This window comes from Solanum verrucosum, unplaced genomic scaffold (assembly GCF_900185275.1).
Source record: "Solanum verrucosum unplaced genomic scaffold, falcon-dt-bn FXZP01000603.1, whole genome shotgun sequence".
Taxonomy (NCBI): domain Eukaryota; kingdom Viridiplantae; phylum Streptophyta; class Magnoliopsida; order Solanales; family Solanaceae; genus Solanum; species Solanum verrucosum.
In genome coordinates this window covers 455,069-473,864 of record NW_026020644.1, presented here as the reverse complement: position 1 = coordinate 473,864, position 18,796 = coordinate 455,069, and the positions used below count along the sequence as shown (strand labels likewise).

The 18,796-nt window shown below is 33.3% G+C and overlaps 2 protein-coding genes across 3 annotated transcripts in view; both read left to right on the top strand.

The window, feature by feature from the left end:
- Positions 1 to 18,796, top strand: part of LOC125812075 (putative clathrin assembly protein At2g01600) — a 272,019-nt gene that overhangs the window by 124,339 nt on the left and 128,884 nt on the right. The gene's annotated exons all lie outside the window — the stretch shown is intronic.
- LOC125812086 (kirola-like) overlaps positions 2,838 to 18,796 on the top strand; it is a 108,777-nt gene continuing 92,818 nt past the window's right edge. Inside the window, exons 1-2 of the mRNA XM_049491580.1 lie at positions 2,838 to 3,065; positions 3,322 to 3,402. Of these exons, the coding sequence (XP_049347537.1) occupies positions 2,879 to 3,065; positions 3,322 to 3,402 (268 nt within the window). The 5' untranslated portion in view covers positions 2,838 to 2,878. The remainder of the gene's footprint in view (positions 3,066 to 3,321; positions 3,403 to 18,796) is intronic.

Genomic DNA, 18,796 nt, shown 5'->3' with positions numbered 1-18,796 from the left:
TTGGAATGTATGCGTCCACATTTTCTATGGGACCAGGTCCTCAGCACAGTTACACTAACATAAAATAAACAAAGTGCTGAAAGTAAAGATTGCACAACAGCTTTACGTGAAAACCTCTTTACTCAAGGGAGTAAAACCACGACCTGGCCTGCCAGGACTTTTCAAAACTTCTTTCACTGATCTTCTCCAAGCAAAAAGCAAAAGCAAGTTTACAAACCGGGATTAACCTACTAATCCCAACTCTAAGCAATACCTCCTATTACTTAGATGAGCCAGAGCAGACACAGTACTGCTCACTATACTAATCCTAACTGATTAATATAGACCTTTTAGAGTAAGAACCTAAGTTACCTTAACCTAGTTATTACAATGATTCAAACGAGTTTGAAAACATTTCTTTTACAAGAAAAAGCTGATCTTACAATATCAGAACTATTACAAGCAAACAAAACAACAACTGATGCAAGAAGCTCTTGAAGCAATCGATCAAATCCCTTGCTGTTCTCTTAAAGCTTAGAAGTTTCTTACACTTTGAATGAATGAATGAATAATATGTTGTCCTTTGTTTAGTATATACCATAAAAAGTTATTACCAAACGTACAAGCAACCTCCTTTCTTCTGATTGGTGAAGTACTCTGCAGCTTCACCAACTCTCTGGCGCAGACAGCTTTTACAGCTGTACCACACTTTGACACTGGACGAGCATACTCTGCAGAGGACCAGGTCCCTGCACTTGTGAGGAGATCATCAAAACACCAAAAGGCATAAGCTCTTATCACAACATATGGCCAGAATTACAAGGGCACGACTAATGTTATGGCATGCACTAAACCTTCGAAAGGTAAGACACCACTCTATCCATACTAGCATTCTACCCTAATACACAATCTCCACTCTTTCCTATTTAAAGTCATGTCCTAGGTAATATGGAGTTATGTCATCTCGTATCTAATTACTTCTCCCCAATACTTTTTTGGTCTAACCCTACCTCTCCACGTCATCCAACCTATCGCACCTCTTCTTTGACGTGTCTCCTCAACACATGCTTAAACCATCTCAATATCGCTTACCTCATCTTAGCTTGTCCGCCATAGAGGTCACTCTCACCATCTCTTGAATGACCTCATTCCTAATCTTGTCACTCCTTGTATGTCCACACATCTACCTCAACATCCTGATCTCCGCAACATGCATTTTCTGAACATGTCAATTCTTGAGTGACCAACACTCCACCCCATACAATAAGAATAGTCTAACCATCACTTTGTAGAACTTATTTTTTAAAGTTTAGGTGGTACCTTCTTATCACACAAGACTCCGAAGGCAAGCCTTCATTTCATCCAAGAGATGATACCACACTCGAACCAACTAGAGATATTAGTACAAAAACAAAATAATTAATAAGTAAGAATATAACTAGCCAAATAGAAATATTAACTTGTAATATCTATATACTTTGGTTTAAGTAGATTTTGAGTTAGAATTCCTTTTGTAATTTACTTAATTCTAGTATTCTACTTTATTTTTGTTTTTTAATTATTTCTTATTTGGCTTACGAGCTGGTCCAACCCACATTGCTCAAGCCCCACATAAAGTTGGCAATTCAGCCTTAGGAATAACATAAATCTAGAGTTTTGGAAACGTTGAAGGTTCAGACTTTGGAAATGGTGGAAACTCCGGCTTTGGGAATTCTGGCAATTTAGGCTTTGACAAAGTTGATAGCTTAAGTTTCGGAATTTCAAGGAATTCAAGCTTTGGTAAATTTGGGATTTCAGGTAAATGTGACCTACCCAATATTTAAGTTATTGGAACTGTTTTTGTAGAATAAATATTTCTAGTGGCAACCATTATCACCACAATAAAAGTCTCTAGTGGCGTCCTTAAGAAGTCGTCATAAATAACATTTAGTTTTGGAACTACTTGCCAGTTGCCAAAGCGCTCAGGTTGCTGCTAAAATGATTTTGTTTCGACTTTTTGGGCTTCAGTTGCGATTAGTCGCCACTGAAAGCTCAATTTTCTAGTAGTTGCATCAATCATGAATGGATTTCTATAGTCAAAGCATTAGATGATAGCTCACACAATAGGAAATCCCTCTTCTATTGCTCTTGATAGAAATTAGCATTGGCATGGACAAGGTCCCCTCTCTAGTTCTAATACAAAACATGTTTATAATTAATCTCAACATAAAAATTTGCAAAAGAGATATTGCGTTTGGTTGGGGTGGGTGGAGGTGTAGGCATAATTTCCTTTAAAAATAAGTAGTTACGCGTAGGGCACTAAAAATTATCGTTAAATCTATTTACAATTTTTTTAATTTAATTAAAAGTATTTTCACATAAAAAGGATAAATGACGGAAATAAATAAAGGGATAATTCAAAGTTATGTTCTAGGAAGAACATTTTAGAGAGTACAGAAAGATAGAAAAGGTAAACTGTAAAGTGATTGGTCAAATTAAAAGTGCTTATAAACTGTAAAACCATAAATTAAAAATGACCAACTTATGGTTATTTTGGATTATAAAGAGTTATAAGCACTTTTAGTGTTTGTCAACTATATGCTAAGCTTAAAAATATGCCTATGAACTAGGTTGAACCACTTAGAAACTTAACCTAGTACCTTCTTAATATAAAAATAGATAATAGTATTTTTCTGTACTAATGGTGTGTAGTTACATGCACACACCTAATTATTATGTATATGCTTTAACCAAAACAAAAAAACAAAAAAATTATGTATAGGCATAAAAAAAAATACGAAATTTACAGTCTAAAGTCTAGACAAATTGACATTGCCCAACTATAAAAGGGCAGAGCTACTCATGTAATGATTAACCACATACTTATTATTATAACTTTGTGATATATCATAGAAGAAAAATGAGTCTTCAAGGAAAGTTGATTTCTGAGATAAATATCAAATGTGATGGAGATGTGTTTCATGAAATAATTAAGTACAAACCACATGATATCTTCCGTATATGCTCTGATAAGATACAAAATATGGATATTCATGAAGGTGAATTAGGCAATATTGGCTCTGTTAAGTCCTGGAAATTCACCCATGGTAAATCCCTATTATATTTGGTTTCAATATTTATTTTTGTAGGTTCGTTTTTCTTGTTTAAATTGTAAGTAATTTATAGGAGATCATTTCATCGAAAAAAGTTTAGACATCTAGCTCAAATTTATCCGTTCATTAATTTGATCCAACATTTTTATTAATTCAAACGGTTTTTAACCCATTCAGATTCAATTCATTTCACTTGATCATTTAAAAAGCAAAATTAGTAGTATGCAATATTTACTCTATTTGTTTGCAGGTGGAAAAGAGATTGTTGTAAAGGAAGTAATTGAAGAAATAGATGATGAAAAGAAGTTGATTAAAAAAAAGGTAATTGAAGGTGATTTGTTGGATTATTATAAATCATTTTACGTCACTATTCAGGTTGAGATAAAGGGTGAAAATAACTTAGTTACTTGGATCATGGAATATGAAAAGAAGAATACGAATGTGCCAGATCCACACACATATATGGAATTATGCCTCAGTGTCACTAAAGATATTGGACTCACAATCTCAAGTGATGCATAAATATTATTATTATTATTATTATTATTATTATTATTATTATTATTATTATTATTATTATTATTATTATTATTATTATTATTATTATTATATATGTACTTGGAATAAAAGCCTAAGTCGATGGATATTAATAAACAAAAATAAAAGTTTCGAAACTTATTCTATGTAATTCCATATATGTACTTGGAATAAAAGCCTAAGTCGATGGATATTAATAAACAAAAATAAAAGTTTTGAAACTTATTCTATGTAATTCCATATATGTATGCAAGTCTGTAATGAAATCGATAATATTATATTGAATAAAATCTCCGAAAAGTAACAATGGATTGCTTGTAAGTCCATTCTATGATTAAATTGTACAAATATTAAATTGTTCATGAAATTGCAGATGAATGTGTGAAGTAGATATTTTCAGTGGCAATTCTTATTTGATTTCATGTCATTTAGTAGCCAAGTTAGCTTCCATAGTCATGATTTCCCTAAAATATTATTTTCGGTACCTATTTAATGACGCGACAAGCGCAAATTTTTAGAAAAAAAAATTAAATTAAAATGGATAAGCTTTGATGCATATTGAAATATCACATAAAAAAAAAATTGAAATATTACACAAGAAAAATAAAATAAAATATTGAAATATCACACTCAACAAGTCAATAAGAGATTTCAATGCAAATGAATACACTACAAAAAAATCTAGAATGATTGATAAATGTCATCACTAATCTGCAGCTAAATTGCTCATAACTAACAATATTATTTTTGGTAATTCATAGCTAGATAGAATTAGCGATGAGTTTTGCTATTTGGTTAAAGAATATATTTGTCTGTCAACAATTTCCTATTTTTAGTAGTGATAGTGAACTACAAAATTAGCTAAGGATTAGAAGTTTTCTGAGTACAAAAATTATGTGTATTATGCCACTAGAAACACAAGAACATTATATTAGTAATTGATGGCAGAATTAGGGTGTGGCAGAATGGGTAATTTATATGGGTATCTATTCATATTTATTCATTTTAAATAGGTTGGGTACCAACTCATCTAAAATAGGTAAAAGAAAAGGAATAATACTCATATTACTCATTTTAAAATGGATAGTTAAATGAGTAAAATAGATAAAAGATGTTCTCATAAAAGAAAAGAAAGAAAAATGGTAGGGGGATGCGGTGGTAAAAAAACTTTTTGGCATTTTTTTTTGGGGATAGGAAGGCGTGGGGTGGGTATAGTAGGGGGGAGAGGGGGTGGTAGGTTGGGTGACAAAAAAACCTTTAGAATTTTTTTGTTTTTTTATAAAAGAAACAAACTAACTTTTTCTTTACACTTTTTTGGGATGGGGGATGGAGCTGGTAGAAGGTGGAGTGATAAAAAAGATTTTGTTTCTAAAGCTTTTAACAATATCCCTACTATAATATGGGTACCCATATTTACCCATATTATCTATTGGATAACTCGTTTTTACCCATTTAAAATAGGGAAACTTTTGCAGGTAGCCACTATAATAAACTTAATTATACTTCATAGCTATATTTTGCATATTTACGGGTTGTAGCTACAGTTTAAGTTGTCTCATTTGTATAATTCGCAGGTTTGTATAATTTGCGGTTACATTTGTATAATTCAGTTATTTTTGTATAAACACGAAATAACAAATTTATACAATGACTAATATTAGAAGTGTAAACAGTTATACAAATTATATTATACAAATTCCGAATATACAAAAGTTATACAAATTACGAATATACAAAAGTTATACAAATTATATTATACAAATTCCGAATTATACAAACGTGAGAATTATACAAAACTAAAAAGTTGAGCCGTGTAATGAAGCTCTGTCATGTCCTATCTAATAAATTCTCCCAAATACTTTTTTCGGTCTACCACTACCCCTCCACGTACCCTTTACATCCAACCTATGCACCTCATCATTGGTGCGTCTCCTCTACACATGCCTAAAGCTTCTCAATATTGCTACCTCATCTTGTCTGCCATAGAGGTCACTCTCACTTGAATGACCTAATTTCTAATCTTGTCACTCCTTGTATGCCCACACATCTACCATAACATCTTGATCTCCGCAACATACATTTTCTAAACATGGTCTTGACTGGACAACACTCCACCCAATACAAGAAGGATAGTCTAACCACCACTCTGTAGAACTTTCTTTTAAGTGTAGGTGGTACCTTCTTATCACACAAGACTCCGAAGGCAAGCCTTCATTACATGATACCACTCGAACCAAATACAAATATTAGTACAAAAACTAAATAATTAATGAGTAACAATATAACTAGCCAAATAGAAATATCAACCTGTAATATCCATATACTTTGGTTTAAGTAGATTTTGAGTTAGAATTCCTTTTGTATTTACTTAATTTTAGTATTCTACTTTTTTTTTTTATTTGGCCTACGAGTTGGTCCAACCCACATTAATTGGTCAAGCCCCACGAACTAGTGGATTTGCTCGGGCCAGGCTAAAAAAAATTCAATTCTTAAATGGGCTCCAAAAATCTTAGTTCAACTTTATGAAATCACGGATTAAGCACGGCTCTAACCAACATGGACCACTATTGAGGTATTGTTGAAGAAAAATCTTAACCATCTTTGTAAAGTTTGTTCATGAAGGAGGTATACTGATATATGTGATCTTCCATTCATCTTCTAACATCTTATTCATCATTAATGAATCAGTTAATTATGTGTAAGTACATAGACACGAGGCCTAATTAAGTATAGGCAGAAAAAAGTAAAAAATTTACTATAATCTAGAGCCTAGAAATATTGGCATTGCCTATAAAAGGGCAAGGATCTCATGTAATGATGAACCACACACTTGTTATTATAACTTTGTGATATATCATATCATAGAAGAAAAATGAGCCTCAAAGGAAAGTTGGTTTCTGAGATAAACGTCAAGTGTGATGGAGATATTTTTTATGAAGTATATAGGCACAGGCCACACCATATCTCTAGCATGTCCCCTGATAACATACAATATGTGGATGTTCATGAAGGTGAATGGGGCACCGTTGGCTCTGTTAATTATTGGAACTTCATCCATGGTAAACCTTTATTATATTTGGTTTCATCAATATTTGTATCTTTCGTGCCCTGTCACAAAATACCATTTTGTTGTGGTGTTTCAACACAAGTGAGGTGTCTCACTATGCACTCTCTATAGCGCAAGTTATTAAATTTTGAGTTGCAAAATTCCAAGTTATTGTTAGTTCAAAGACATTTAAATTTTCTTCAACCTGTCTCTCAATTATCATCGTCTTTCATTTAACAAATGTTGAAAATGATTCATTTTTTGTTTTTAGAAAATAAAATAAGCCCTTGTCATTTTTGAGTAATCGTTAATCAAAGTTATAAAGTACCTTGCACTACTTTCGGAGGAAATTTTGTATGAACCCCACAAGTCTGAATGTATATAATCTAACTTTTCTTTGATCATGTGCTCTGCCTTCTTATTAAACTTCACCCTTGTTTGCTTATCAAACATACAATTCTCACAAAATTTCAAAGCTTGATTTCTGTAACCATCCAAAAAATTATGCTTGTTCAACAAAGACAATGATCATATGACCAAGTCGCAAGTGCCACAATTGAAACTAATTCACCACACTCTTCCTAGAAGCGATAAGTATTTCCCCTTCAACTATACTGGATTGAAGATAATACCGTCAATAATGAAGCTTACCCTTCATGAGTTTCATGGAGATCTTACACACTTGATCATCCAAAGTCGAAAGAGAAATCAATTTTCCCTTCATTTGAGGAAAATGTCAGCATTTAATATATATTTCTGATAATGCATAAAATATATTTGTTGTATTCTTCCCCTACTCACAATACCTTCACCCTTAGTGCTATCCGAAAAGCTCATATTCAACTCATTAGATTTTAGTGCAATACTAACATCATCAAGTGAGATATTGTCTGCTTTGTCTCATTCTTTCGACTTTTCTGAAAGGTCTCCTCTGACTTTCGAGGGCTGGCGCTCCACGCCTTGCAGAGCGCCAAGGACGCCAAGTTTCCCCTATTCTTCCATGCTTTCTCATGCATGTTCCTAGGTGTTATACCTATGTTCCCTAGTTGTTTCCAACACCCCAAAGTGTTTCTAAACATCCCGAACTCATCCATATACGTGTGATCATATACCTTGAATCCATAGTTCAATTCAAGGCAAGTTAGTATCAAGTTAAAGAGAAGTTAGAGTCAAGTCAAGCTATGTTAAGAAGTAAGTTCAAGCAAGTTTTCCAAGCTTTTCAAGAGTCTTCATTTAACGTTTTAACTTCATTTTTAGACTCAACTTTCAAGTCAAGCAAAGAGCTTAGAGTTTCAAGCTAAGTAAAGAGTTTCAAGACTCAAGTTAAGTCAAGAGTGTAAGTTGAGTTCATTTCTCAAAAGCTATTAGGGAACTATGTATTCCCAAAGAAGTTTCTAAATGTTTTTACATTTGAGTAAGAAAGGAACTATGATTCCAAAAGAGCCTTAGGGATAGTTTTCAAGAAAAAGGAACATTGTTTCCAAGTGAACCTTTGGGCTAGATTTTGAGTAATTATCTCATTTAAAAGAAAGATGTGTTTAAAACACTTATGAGCTAAAAGCATTTTGGGAGTAGCATCGAGCACCGATTTGGGGACGCGAGTTCATATTAAACTCAACTCTCCATAAGAACCATGTAGCCAACATGGGAGTTAACGGGTCATACTTTTTAGATGAACCCGTAAAGTTAAGCTAGTGGATCCACTTAGTAAAGTTAGCTTCCTATATCAAGACCAGGTATAGGATGGTCCTCAGGCAACGTGAGGTAAAACGTTGTATCATTAGCTTCCTATATCACGGCAAGGTATAGGATGGTCCTCGGGCAACGTGAGGTAAAACGTTGTATCACCACTCATATTCATAGTGGTGGTTTGTCGGTTAGAGAAGCTCCCACAGTAGAAAGAGCATAGTTCCTCGAGGGTTCTGCTTAGTATGGATGGGGGTATGGGACTTCATTCATACATTGCAAGTAGACCTTGAGAGGAAACATGGTATTTTCATGATATTATAAATATGATTTTTACGTCATGTTTTAAGAGTTTTACAAGTTTTATATATTGCATGTGTCTTATTGCTTTATATATTGAGTTCAGTTATTCATGAGTTGAACAGAGCCCAGGTAAGTGTTCTTTTGTACTCTTTTCAAGCTTAAGTTGGGGTTTAGCTTTCCAGCTCGCATACTCGTATATTCAATGTACTGATGCCAGTTGGCCTGCATCTTATGACGATGCAGACACAGGTACCCCGAATCAGCATCATGCACGTCGTTGATCCAGCTGAGCACTCCAGAGTCAGTGGTGAGCCTCCTTGCTTTCCGGAGGACTCAATTATTTTGTATACTTAGTTTTGTTCTATTAGGATGTTGTGGGGTCTGTCCCAACATCCATCTTAGTATTTTAGAGGCTTCATAAACAATCAGTCAGTTAGTATTGAGTCTCTCATCTATGTATATATGTAAATATTCTATTTTGAGACTCGAGCTGCCTTTTGGGCATGTTATGCATCAGTTGGTTGTTTTATAACCTTTCATTGCATTAAGTTATTCTATTAAGTCAGGTTTCCGTTGAGTTAAGAGAGCTAAGCCAAGGGTTCGCTTGGGGCCAGCAATGGTCTCCGAGTGTCGGTCCCGCCCAGGGTGCAGGCTCGGGGCGCGACATTGTACCTATGTTTCCTAGTTGTTTCCAACACTCCAAAGTATTTCTAAACATCCCGAACTCATTTAAATACGTGTGATCATATACCTTGAATCCATAGTTCAATCCAAGGAAAGTTAGGATCGAAGTCAAAGTGAAGTTAGAGTCAAGTCAAGTAAACTTAAGTAGTAAGTCCAAGCAAGTCCTCCAAGCTTTTCAAGAGTCGTTATTGAACGTTTTAACTTCGTTTCAAGTTTCAAAGTCAAGCAAAAGTGTAAAGTTCCAAGTTAAGTAAAGAGTCTCGAGTTCCAAGTTAAGTCAAGAGCATAAAGTTGAGTCATTTTCTCAAAAGCTACTAGGGAACTAAGTATTCCCAAGGAGGTTTGTAAATGTTTTTACATTTGAGTGAGAAAGGAACCATGTTTTCCAAAAGAGCCTTCTTGGCTAAGTTTTGAGCAATTATCTCAATTAAAGAAATATGTGTTTAAAAACACTTATGAGCCAAAGCATTTTTGGGAGTAGTATTGAGCACCGAATTTGGGACACGAGTTCATATTAACTCAACTCTCCATAAGAACCATGCGCCAACATGGGACTTGACGTATCATTATTTTTAGATGATCACGTAAGATTAGGCTAGTGGATCCACTAAGCAAAAGTAAGGTCCTATATCACGGCAAGGTATAGGATGGTCCTTGGGCAACGTGAGGTAAAACGTTGTACCACCACTAGGGCTCATAGTGGTGGTTGTCGGTTAAAGAATCTCCCACTAAAGTTATACTACTTTTATATAAATAAAGTTGAGTTGTTATTGCTTCAATCATTAACGAACTAAGTTGTTTGCAATGTTTTAAAAGCTTTATATATCGCATGTGTCTTATTGCCTTATATATATATATATATATATTGAATTCAGTTAAGTTATTCTTGAGTCGTACAGGGCTAAGGTAAGTGTTCTCTTGAATTCCTTTCAAGCTTAAGTCGTGGTTTAGCTTTCCAGCTCGCATACTCGTACATTCCATGTACTGATGCCAGTTGGCCTACATCTTATTATTATGCAGATACAGATACCCCGAATCAGCATCCTGCACGTCGTTGACCCAGTTGAGCACTCCAGAGTCAGTGGTGAGCCTCCTTGCATTCCGGAGGACTCAATTATGTTGTGTACTTAGTTTTGTTCTATTAGGATGTTGCGGGGTCTGTCCCAACATCCATCTCAGTATATTAGAGGCTTCATAGGCAGTCAGTCAGTTAGTTTTGAGTCTCTCTTCTATGTATATATGTAAATATCTATTTTGAGAATTCGAGTTGCCTTTGTGGCCAGATTTTATAAGTTAAGTTGTTTTGTAACCTTGCATTGCATTGAGTTATTCTGTTGAGTTAGGTTTCCGCTGAGATAAGAAATCCAGGCCAACGGTTCGCTTGGGGCCAGAAATGGTCTCTGGGTGCCGGTCCCGCCCAGGGTGTAGGCTCGGGGCGTGACACATATACCCAATATTAGATAGCTTTTAGGCAAAAGCATGAAGTTCTTTTTAGCTTCTTCTGTTTATGCATCTAAATTAAATAAAATTTGTGAAAATAAAATTTATGAAAAATAAGGCACAATCATCAACAACAATATACCCAGTGGAATACAATAAAGTGGGGCATGGAGAGGGTAGAGTGTACACAGACCTTACCATCATCTCGTAGATATGGAGAGGCTATTCTCTAAAGATCCTCGGCTTAAGTGTATCATGCTCAAGCAAAACAAGAAGAAAATAGTGAAGAAAGTATAATGGTAAAAAAGAAAAGTTGTGTGAAGTCAACAAGAAAGAAACAATGACAACAACAAAACAATGTGATAATCGAAATACAATAAACAACATATGGCCAGAATTACAAGGGCACGACTAATGCTATGGCATGCACTAAACCTTCGCAAGGCAAGACACCACTCTATCCCTACTAGTCTTCCACCTTAATACACGATCTCCACTCTTTCCTATTTAAAGTCATGTCCTAGGTAATATGGAGCTCTGTCATGTCCTATCTAATTACTTCTCCCCAATACTTTTTTTGTCTACCCCTACCTCTCCACGTCATCCAACCTATCGCACCTCCTCTCTGACATGTCTCCTCAACACATGCTTAAACCATCTCAATATCGCTTACCTCATCTTAGCTTGTCCGCCATAGAGGTCACTCTCACCATCTCCTGAATGACCTCATTCCTAATCTTGTCACTCCTTGTATGTCCACACATCTACCTCAACATCCTGATCTCCGCAACATGCATTTTTTAAACATGTCAATTCTTGAGTGACCAACACTCCACCCCATACAATAAGGATAGTCTAACCATCACTCTGTAGAACTTACTTTTTAAGTTTAGGTGGTACCTTCTTATCACACAAGACTCCGAAGGCAAGCCTTCATTTCATCCAAGACATGATACCACACTCGAACTAAATAGAGATATTAGTACAAAAACTAAATAATTAATAAGTAAGAATATAACTACCCAAATAGAAATATTAACTTGTAATATCTATATACTTTGGTTTAAGTAGATTTTGAGTTAGAATTCCTTTTTTAATTTACTTAGTTCTAGTATTCTACTTTATTTTTGTTTTTTAATTATTTCTTATTTGGCCTACGAGCTGGTCCAATCCACATTGCTCAAGCCCCACATAAAGTTGGCAATTCTGCCTTAGGAATAACATAAATCTAGAGTTTTGGAAACATTGAAAGTTCAGACTTTGGAAATGGTGGAAACTCCGGCTTTGGGAATTCTGGCAATTTAGGCTTTGACAAAGTTGACAGCTTAGGTTTCGGAATTTCAAGGAATTCAAACTTTGGTAAATTTGGGATTTCAGGTAAATGTGACCTACCCAATATTTAAGTTATTGGAACTGTTTTTGTAGAATAAATATTTCTAGTGGCAACCATTATCGCCACAATAAGAGTTTCTAGTGGCGTCCTTAAGAAGTCGTCATAAATAACATTTAGTTTTGGAACTACTTGCCAGTTGCCAGAGCGCTCAGGTTGCTGCTAAAATGATTTCGTTTCGACTTTTTGGGCTTCAGTAGCGATTAGTCGCCACTGAAAGCTCAATTTGCTAGTAGTTGCATCAATCATGAATGGGTTTCTATAGTCAAAGCATTAGATGATAGCTCACACAATAGGCAATCCCTCTTCTATTGCTCTTCATAGAAATTAGCATTGGCATGGACAAGGTCCCCTCTCTAATTCTAATACAAAACATGTTTATAATTAATCTCAAAATAAAAATTTGCAAAAGAGATATTGTGTTTGGTTGGGGGGGCGGGAGGGGGGGGGGGGGTGGAGGTGTAGGCATAATTTCCTTTATAAATAAGTAGTTACGCGTAGGGTGCTAAAAATTATCGTTAAATCTATTTACAATTTTTTTAATTTAATTAAAAGTATTTTCACATAAAAAGGATAAATGATGGAAATAAATAAAGGGATAATTCAAAGTTATGTTCTAGGAAGAACATTTTAGGGAGTACAAAAAGATAGAAAGGGTAAAATTGTAAAGTGATTGGTCAAATTAAAAGTGCTTATTAACTGTAAAACCATAAATTAAAAATGACCAACTTATGGTTATTTTGGATTATAAAGAGTTATAAGCACTTTTAGTGTTTGTCAACTATATGATAAGCTTAAAAATATGTTTATGAACTAGTTTGAACCACTTAGAAACTTAACCTAATACCTTCTTAATATAAAAATAGATAATAGTATTTTTCTGTACTAATGGTGTGTAGTTACAAGAGCACACCTAATTATGTATAGGCTTTAACCAAAACAAAAAACAAAAAAATATACAAAATTTATAGTCTAAAGTCTAGACATATTGACATTGCCTAACTATAAAAGGGCAGAGCTACTCATGTAATGATTAACCACATACTTATTATTATAACTTTGTGATAAATCAAAGAAGAAAAATGAGTCTTGAAGGAAAGTTGATTTCTCAGATAAATATCGAATGTGATGGAGATGTGTTTTATAAAATAATTAAGTACAAACCATATGATATCTTCCATATATGTTCTGATAAGATACAAAATATGAATATTCATGAAGGTGAATTAGGCAATATTGGCACTGTTAAGTCCTGGAAATTCACCCATGGTAAATCCGTATTATATTTTTGGTTTCAATATTTATTTTTGTAGGTTCGTTTTTCTTGTTCAAATTGTAAGTAAGTTATAGGAGATCATTTCCTCGAAAAAAATTTAGACATCTAGCTCAAACTTATCCGTTCATTAATTTGATCCAACATTTTATTAATTCAAACTGTTTTTAACCCATACAGATTCAATTCATTTCACTAGATCATTTAAAAAGCAAAATTAGTACTAGTAGTATGCAATATTTACTATATTTGTTTGCAGGTGGGAAAGAGATTGTTGTAAAGGACGTAATTGAAGAAATAGATGATGAAAAGAAGTTGATTAAAAAAAAGGTAATTGAAGGTGATTTGTTGGATTACTATAAATCATTTTACGTCACTATTCAGGTTGAGATAAAGGGTGAAAACAACTTAGTTACTTGGATCATGGAATATGAAAAGAAGAATACAAATATGCCAGATCCACACACTTATATGGAATTATGCCTCAGTGTCACTAAAGATTTTGGACTCACAATCTCAAGTGATGCATAAATATTATTATTATTATTATATATGTACTTGGAATAAAAGCCTAAGTCGATGGATATTCAGGGGCGGACCTAGAGTCTGCCGAGGGGGTTCACCCGAACCCCCTCGGCAAAAAATTACGTTGTATATTTAAGGTATTTTAAAGAATTTTTATGTTTATATATTGATTTTGAACCTCCTGAAAATAAGATTAGAGGTTGGCTTAGTGGTTGAGGGGTTCAAACCTCAAATCTTAAGCACTGCTCTTTTTTTTCGAACCCCCTTAATGAAAATCCTAGATTCGCCACTGTGGATATTGATAAACAAAAATAAAAGTTTCGAAACTAATTCTATTTAATTCCATATATGTATGCAAGTCTGTAATGAAATCGATAATATTATATTGAATAAAATCTCCGTAAGTCAATTTCTATGATAATATTCACCAGTGTTAGAAGATTAAATAGTTTTGCTATTTGGCTAAAGAATATATTTGTCTGTCAACAATTTCCTATTTTTAGTAGTGATAGTGAACTACAAAATTAGCTAAGGTAAAAGCCACCTCAAGGATTTGAAGTTTTCAGAGTACAAAAATTATGTGTATTATGCCACTAGAAACACAAGAACATTATATTAGTAACTGATGGCAGAACTAGGGTGTGGCAGAATGGTTAATTTATATGGGTATCTATTCATATTTATCCATTTTAAATAGGTTGGGTACCCAACTCATCTAAAATGAATAAACAACGAATAATACTCATATTACTCATTTAAAAATGAATAATTAAATGGGTAAAATAGGCAAAAGATGTTCATTCATAAAAGAAAGAAAAATGGCAGGGGGATAGGGTGGTAAAAAAACTTCTTTACATTTTTTTGGGGGAAAGGGGGGCATGGGGTGGCGAGGTGGCTAGTTAGGGGGAGGGGGGATGGTAGGTTGGGTGACAAAAAAAAATTAAAAATTATTTTTTTTTATAGAAAAAAATTTAGAAACTTTTTGTTTCTAACGCTTTTAACAAGATCCCTACTATAATATGAGTACCCATATTTACCCATATTATCTATTGGATAACTCGTTTTTACCCTTTTAAAATAGGGAAACTTTCGCAAGTAGCCACTATAATAAACTTAATTATGTTTCATAGCTATATTTTGCTTATTTACGGGCTGTAGCTACAGTTTAAGCTGCCTCGTTTGTATAACTCGCGGATTTGTATAATTCACAGGTTTGTATAATTTGTGGTTACATTTGTATAATTCAGTTATTTTTGTATAAACTCGAAATAACGAATTTATACAATTACAAACACTAGAAGTGTAAACAATTATACAAATTATATTATACAAATTCCAAATTATACAAAAGTTATACAAATTCTGAATTATACAAACGTGTGAATTATACAAAACTAAAAAGTTGAGCCGCGTAATTATTGCTAAAAGTAGGTCGCAAATTGTAATTAAGGCAAACTATAACTATATTAACTAATTAACGAGTATATGTTAACTAATTAACTAGTAAATGTTTGCTTATATCTCACACAATAGGCAATCCCTCTTCTATTACTATTGCTTCAACACAAAGATTAGTAGTGATAGGTAGGGGTGTACAAAACCGAACCAAACTGCAAACCGAGTCAAACCGGAAAAAAAACCCGACTAGTGGTTTGGTTTGACTTGGTTTGGTATTGGAAAAAACACCCGATTATATTTGGGTTGGGTTGGTTTTAACTAAAAAAATAAACAACCAGAGACCAAACCAACCCGACATTGTATATGTAATTTTAAAATTTTATTTTATACATAAAAATATTTACTTTGATATAATTTTAAAATATTTCTTATACTATTTCATAGTTTTTATCTTTTAATATATTATTTCAAGTTTAAAACTTAGAATTCAAAATGGTCCAATAAAGATTATAGTTCATAGATGTTGATAATTATAATAAAACTTAAATCAAAATCAAATTAATACTAATGCACAAAGAAAATCAATTCAACACTAAGAATGTCAAAAATATTGAATATTTGTTCTTTAGTTTTACATTGGTAATTAAAATACATAATCTAATTTTAATTTTCGTTAAATATTTAGTAATGTAACTAATACTTATTAAACTTATTTTAGCATGATTTAATACTTTTAAATTATGATCATTTTCATTATGACTTTGTAATATTTATTTTATATGATGATTTCATTATTATTTTTTATTGAATATTTTAGTGTCATCAGTACTCATCTCATATTTTGTGTTATTTTTTAAGAAACACCTTAGATAATTGTATTTTGGTTGGACTAAAGAAATATTTGGAGCACAAGTTAATTATATGTTTGTATGCAAACTTTACCGAAAAAATCCAAAAATCTGAAAAAATCCGAGGTTTATTAGTTTGGTTTGGTATTTGAAAAACTCAAACCAACCCGAGGTTGAAAAACCTGAAAAAATCCAAATTTTATTAGTTTGGTTTGGTTTATAAATTTAAAATTTTTACACAAATGGTTTGGTTTGATATTTGAAAAACCCGAACCAACAGGGTCATGTACGCCCCTAGTGATAGGGATATATAGTGTTAGCATTGGCATGGACAAGATCCCCTCTCTAATTCTAATACAAAACATGTCTATAATTAATCTCAACATAAAATTTGCAAAATAGATATTATAGTATTTGGTTTGGGGTGGGGTGGGGTGGGGGGAGGGGTAGGCATCATTTTCTTTATAAATAAGTAAAAGTATTTTCACATAAAACGGACAAATGATGGAAATAATTAAAGGGATAATTCAAAGTTATGTTCTAGGAAGAACATTTTAGGGAGTACAAAAAGATAGATAAGGTAAAACTGTAAAGTGATTGGTCAAATTAAAAGTGCTTATAAACTATAAAATCATAAATTAAAAATGACCCAACTTAAGGTTGATTTCGGATTATAAGCACTTGAGTTATAAGCACTTTTTTTAGTGTTTGTCAACTATATGATAAGCTTAAAAATATGTTTATGAACTAGTTTGGACCTCTTAGAAACTTAACCTAATAACTTCTTAATATAAAAATACCTTATTGGGTACTAGATATAGTCATTTTCTGTAATAGTGGTGTGTAGTTACATGCACACACCTAATTATGTATAGACTTTAAACCAAAAAAAAATAAAAAATATTATGTGGTGTGATTAATGAGTGTGTTTTGAAATGTTTAGTATATATATGTAGCAAAAATAAAAAGAGTGGATGTGTAATAGATATGTTTTATTTTTGGGTATAAATTTCAGGAGATATTCTATTTTGGTCGCCTCATTTAACTAATATATGTTGTATGTTCTTTTCACACATAACACTACAAGAAAAACTGTCTCTAAGGAAGGGAAATCTCGTCCTTAAAAGTCCAAACCTGGTCCCTAATAAGCATTTGGGACCTGAAAAGGCTGGTCGCCACTCGTCCTAGTAGCTTCCGTCGCTATTGGTCAACAAAGACGACTTTAAGAATCCGGTCATTAAATGGTTTTGGGACGGGAAAGAATTCTGGCCGCCTCAGTCATTTTAGAGACCACAATTCTGGTCTCAAATACATTTAAGATATCTTAGAAAAAACTTATTTCGGGCTGTTAACCCTCTTTAGGGACGATCATAAATTGGTCCTAGAATATCATTAGCAACGAGCAACCACCTGGTCCTAGAAACACATTAAAGACGAGTAATTACCTAGTCCTAGAATAGATTAGAGACGATCAACAACTTGGTCCTTGAATAGATTTAGCGACGTTCAATGACCTGGTCCTAAAACAGATTTAGTAACGATCAAGCTATTCTAGTCCTAGCTTAATCATTAGAGACGAGCAACATTTCTCATCTTCGATTGACCTTTAGGGACGAGCAATAATTTTGGTCTCAAATTGACCACCAATGGTCCTAGAGCAATTGATACCACTAGAATACAAATCATCCACAAATATTAATCTGCTACTAAATTTTTTTAAACAAAAAGATGATATAAATATACAAAGAAGAGACAAGAAGATAGAGATCAAGAGTGTACGATTAATTACAATAAAGTGGCTAACATCTCATGATTTTAGTTATAATATTTGCTTAAAAACACATATCTAATATCCGAACTATACTATATATAGTATTATGTTTTGAAAAACATAAATTTGTGCTAAACAAATAGGGAGCTCGCGCATCAACAAAAGCTTGGCAAAAAGTTACAAGTTTCAATCTTTAATTCATCGAGTGTTGTCCAGAAACATCAACAAAAGCTGCAAAAAAAAAGTAGAAAAATCAATTAGAAAAACAATGAGATGCATTTACCAATATCAAAAATCTATTTGAAGAACTACATCTAAATGGAATTTGGCAAATAATAGAAACTAATGAACTGATTAACTATTATTAGTTTATTTTTACTAATAGTAGCTACAGTTTTAGTAAATTCTCCCTCCTACATTTTTCTCTCTATACGTATTCTATATGTTAATCTACAACAACCATTTCTTAGAGAGTTAACTACACGCTCTGCCCTATGGAGCTGCCATACGGGACTTCATCATGACAGGAAAAGGGAAACAGAGAAGCAACAAACTCCTATGACCAAGCTGAAAATTTCTATGGTGCGAAGCTCCTATGACCAGAAACTCCTATGACCAGCAAACTAATGGACATAATGAGGCAAAAACCAGAAACAATCAGCTGAATTACAATGGTACCAAGCTGAAATTTTTTGTCTCCTAATAGCTCAGAAGGAAAAGTGGAAAATACCTACCCAAATGAAGAAGTCCAAGGATCAATCATATAAGCAAGTTTACTAGCTTAGTTACGAAGATTAAAAATAAAAAAACCTCTACAGTTAGCG